Here is a 2,805-nt window from a genome sequence, read left to right as displayed (position 1 = left end):
AAAAAAAAAAAAGGCTTTAGAGTGTACCAAGGAGTGGAGACATGCTCTCACTTCTGATTTGGGAGCTTGACAGGGATGAATCTAGCCACATAAATTAAATGTCGTGTTAAACTTGTAGCCCTATATAGACAAGGATTTTAATGGCCCCAAGCTAATACTCTGGGTGGGTACATGTCCTTTGGCCCAAGAATCCAGATGGAAACCACTTTGTGGAAATGAAATCTTGTGCCTAACATGCTCACTCTTTTGCCCTCTGTTTCTCTTCTTACTTACAGTGGGAATGTTATCATAGAAACAAAGTTTTTTGACGACGATCTTCTTGTAAGCACATCCAGAGTGAGACTTTTCTATGTTTGAAAGAAGAATGTGTGCGCATGTCAAGAATTTGGGTTTTTTGGAGGGAGGAGGAAACTGTGTTTACTTTTTTCCTCCACACTTTTGATTTTTGACACTTCCACCCCTAATTCCCTCAACAGCAGAACCTACCTGCAGCCACCAGGGGACCAGCTCTGTGTAGGTAACCAAATGGCTCTTTTTCCCAAGCTGCCATCTTCCAGCTGACCAGACTAAACTCCCAACCCCAGACCAGGGCAGGGGACAGGTCTCAAATGCTTCCCTCCCCACACAGGGAACAAACACATACCACAAACCGATAACTGTACCTGTCACCCTCCTTGTCTCCTCCTTGGGCCCTACAGGCTACACATCTACCTTTGGCCTCTGGTTTTGGAAAAATTCCATGTTCCTGACCCATGTTTAGTTTTTTCCTACCATTTCTATTTCATACATTCTCATACATTTAACTTGTAAAATAGACTGATATTATTACATAATGTAATTAAAAATATGAATTAAAATATTCCTACAGTCTTTAGCATGGCACTGCTTTTATCTCCTTTTTCTGGAAAGTGAACCTGGCTGCATAATGGAAAGAAACCAAATATAAGATCACAACTGTATTTTACTCCAGGAATGGAACTGATAGATCTTGTTCCCTAGTGCCGCAGTTACTGCTTTCCAAAATTGTGCAACATACTTGAACCAAACCCATGACGTTAACATTTGTCTTTTAGACACAATCTTTAATGGGCCTTTTCCACAACATACATGCACCCTTTGTTTGTTTATTATTGTTAATTGTTTCTATTTGTTTACAGTATTCATTTGTTCAAGAAGTTTCCAGAAAGGGCGGTTCTAAGTTGGTAGAGTAGGGACTCTTGTATTCCTAAATGAGACTAGAAGCTACAAAACAAAAAGATCCGCATGGACCTAACTGGAGAACGATGGGAAGGCATCTGGGCTGGGAGGAGGCTGGGAGGCCTTTAAGACTGCTGTCATTGGAAGCCAGCATGGGAGAAAAGGGATTACAACTGGCAGTGCTTTCAGGTCTGACATAAAAGAGAATACCAAAAAGTGTTCTTACCTCGGAGCTACTAGTAGCCTTCAGTGTCTTTTTTTGTTGTTGTTTTGTTCTGTGACAGAGTCTCATTCTTGTTGCCCAGGCTGGAGTGCAATGGCGTGATCTCAGCTCACTGCAACCTCTGCCTCCTGGGTTCAGGCAATTATCCTGCCTCAGCCTCCTGAGTAGCCTGCCACCACACCTAGCTAATTTTTTTGTAATTTTAGTAGAGACAGTGTTTCACCATGTTGGCCAGACTGGTATCGAACTTCTGACCTCAGGTGATCTGCCCGGCTCGGCCTCCCAAAGTGCTAGGATTACAGGCGTGAGCCACCACTCCTGGCCTGCCTTCACTGTCTTTTTTTTTTGAGACGGAGTCTCGCTTTATCGCCCAGGCTGGAGTGCAGTGGCGTGATCTCGGCTCACTGCAAGCCACTGTCTTTTATAAAATACCAACAATTACATGTTTTCAAGTTACCAAAGCAGTAAGGTCTGAGGCCAGAGGACAGAACACACCAAAGGTATGGCTCCCTTTGGTGTGGCTCTTGCTCTCGGATTCCTCTTTTCCTTTTCTCTCTATTACCTGAGTCTGTTTGCATCTGCGGGTGGGGAGGAGAAACAGTACATTTTTAGTGTACTAGCACCATTTTTCAATGACGATTCAATTCCTCATATTAGATCTGTTGTCCTCAAAAGCTATTTTTTATTTTTTTACTTTATTTTATTTTATTTTATTTTATTTTTTTGAGACAGAGTCTCGCTCTGTCACCCGGGCTGGAGTACAGTAACATGATCTCGGCTCACTGCAACCTCTACCTCCCGGGTTCAAGCAATTCTCCTGTCTCAACCTCCCAAGTAGCTGGGATTACAGGCACGCACCACCACGCCGGTTAATTTTTTTTTTTGTATTTTTGGTAGAGACAGGGTTTCACCATATTGGTCAGGCTGGTCTCGAACTGCTGACCTCAGGTGATCCACCCACCTCAGCCTCTAAAAATGCTGGGATTGCAGACGTGAGCCACCATGCCCAGCCCAAAAGCTATTTTTTAAATACCAAAGTTTGGATGGAAAAACAAGTTGGTGTAACCCCAGCACTTTAGGAGGCCAAGGTGGAAGGATCGCTTGAGCCTGGGGGTTCAAGACCAACCTGGGGTAACAATGGTAAAACCCAGTCTCTACAAAAAAAAAAAAAAAAATTATCCAGGCATGGAGGTGTGTGCCTGTAGTCCCAACTATTCGGGAGGATGAAGCAGGAGGATTGCTTGAGCCCAGGAGGCAGAGGTTCCAGTGGGTTGAGATCGTGCCACTGAGCACTGGCGTGGGTGACAAAGCAAGACCCTGTCAGAAGGAAGGAAAGGGAAGGAAGGAAGGAAGGAAGGAAGGAAGGAAGGAAGGAAGGAAGGAAG

General features: G+C 44.2%; 1 protein-coding gene across 1 annotated transcript in view; it reads left to right on the top strand.

Annotated features, from left to right (window-relative positions):
• PDE6D (phosphodiesterase 6D, cGMP-specific, rod, delta) overlaps positions 1-882 on the top strand; it is a 50,917-nt gene extending 50,035 nt beyond the window's left edge. The window contains exon 5 of the mRNA XM_011952045.1: positions 276-882. Within this exon, the coding sequence (XP_011807435.1) occupies positions 276-357 (82 nt within the window). The 3' untranslated portion in view covers positions 358-882. The remainder of the gene's footprint in view (positions 1-275) is intronic.
• The last annotated feature ends 1,923 nt before the right edge of the window (positions 883-2,805 follow it).

Source organism: Colobus angolensis, unplaced genomic scaffold (assembly GCF_000951035.1).
Source record: "Colobus angolensis palliatus isolate OR3802 unplaced genomic scaffold, Cang.pa_1.0 Scaffold33, whole genome shotgun sequence".
In the NCBI taxonomy this organism is placed as follows: Eukaryota; Metazoa; Chordata; class Mammalia; order Primates; family Cercopithecidae; genus Colobus; species Colobus angolensis.
The sequence above is the reverse complement of the archived record's forward strand: the minus strand, read 5'-3'. Positions and strand labels throughout refer to the sequence as shown.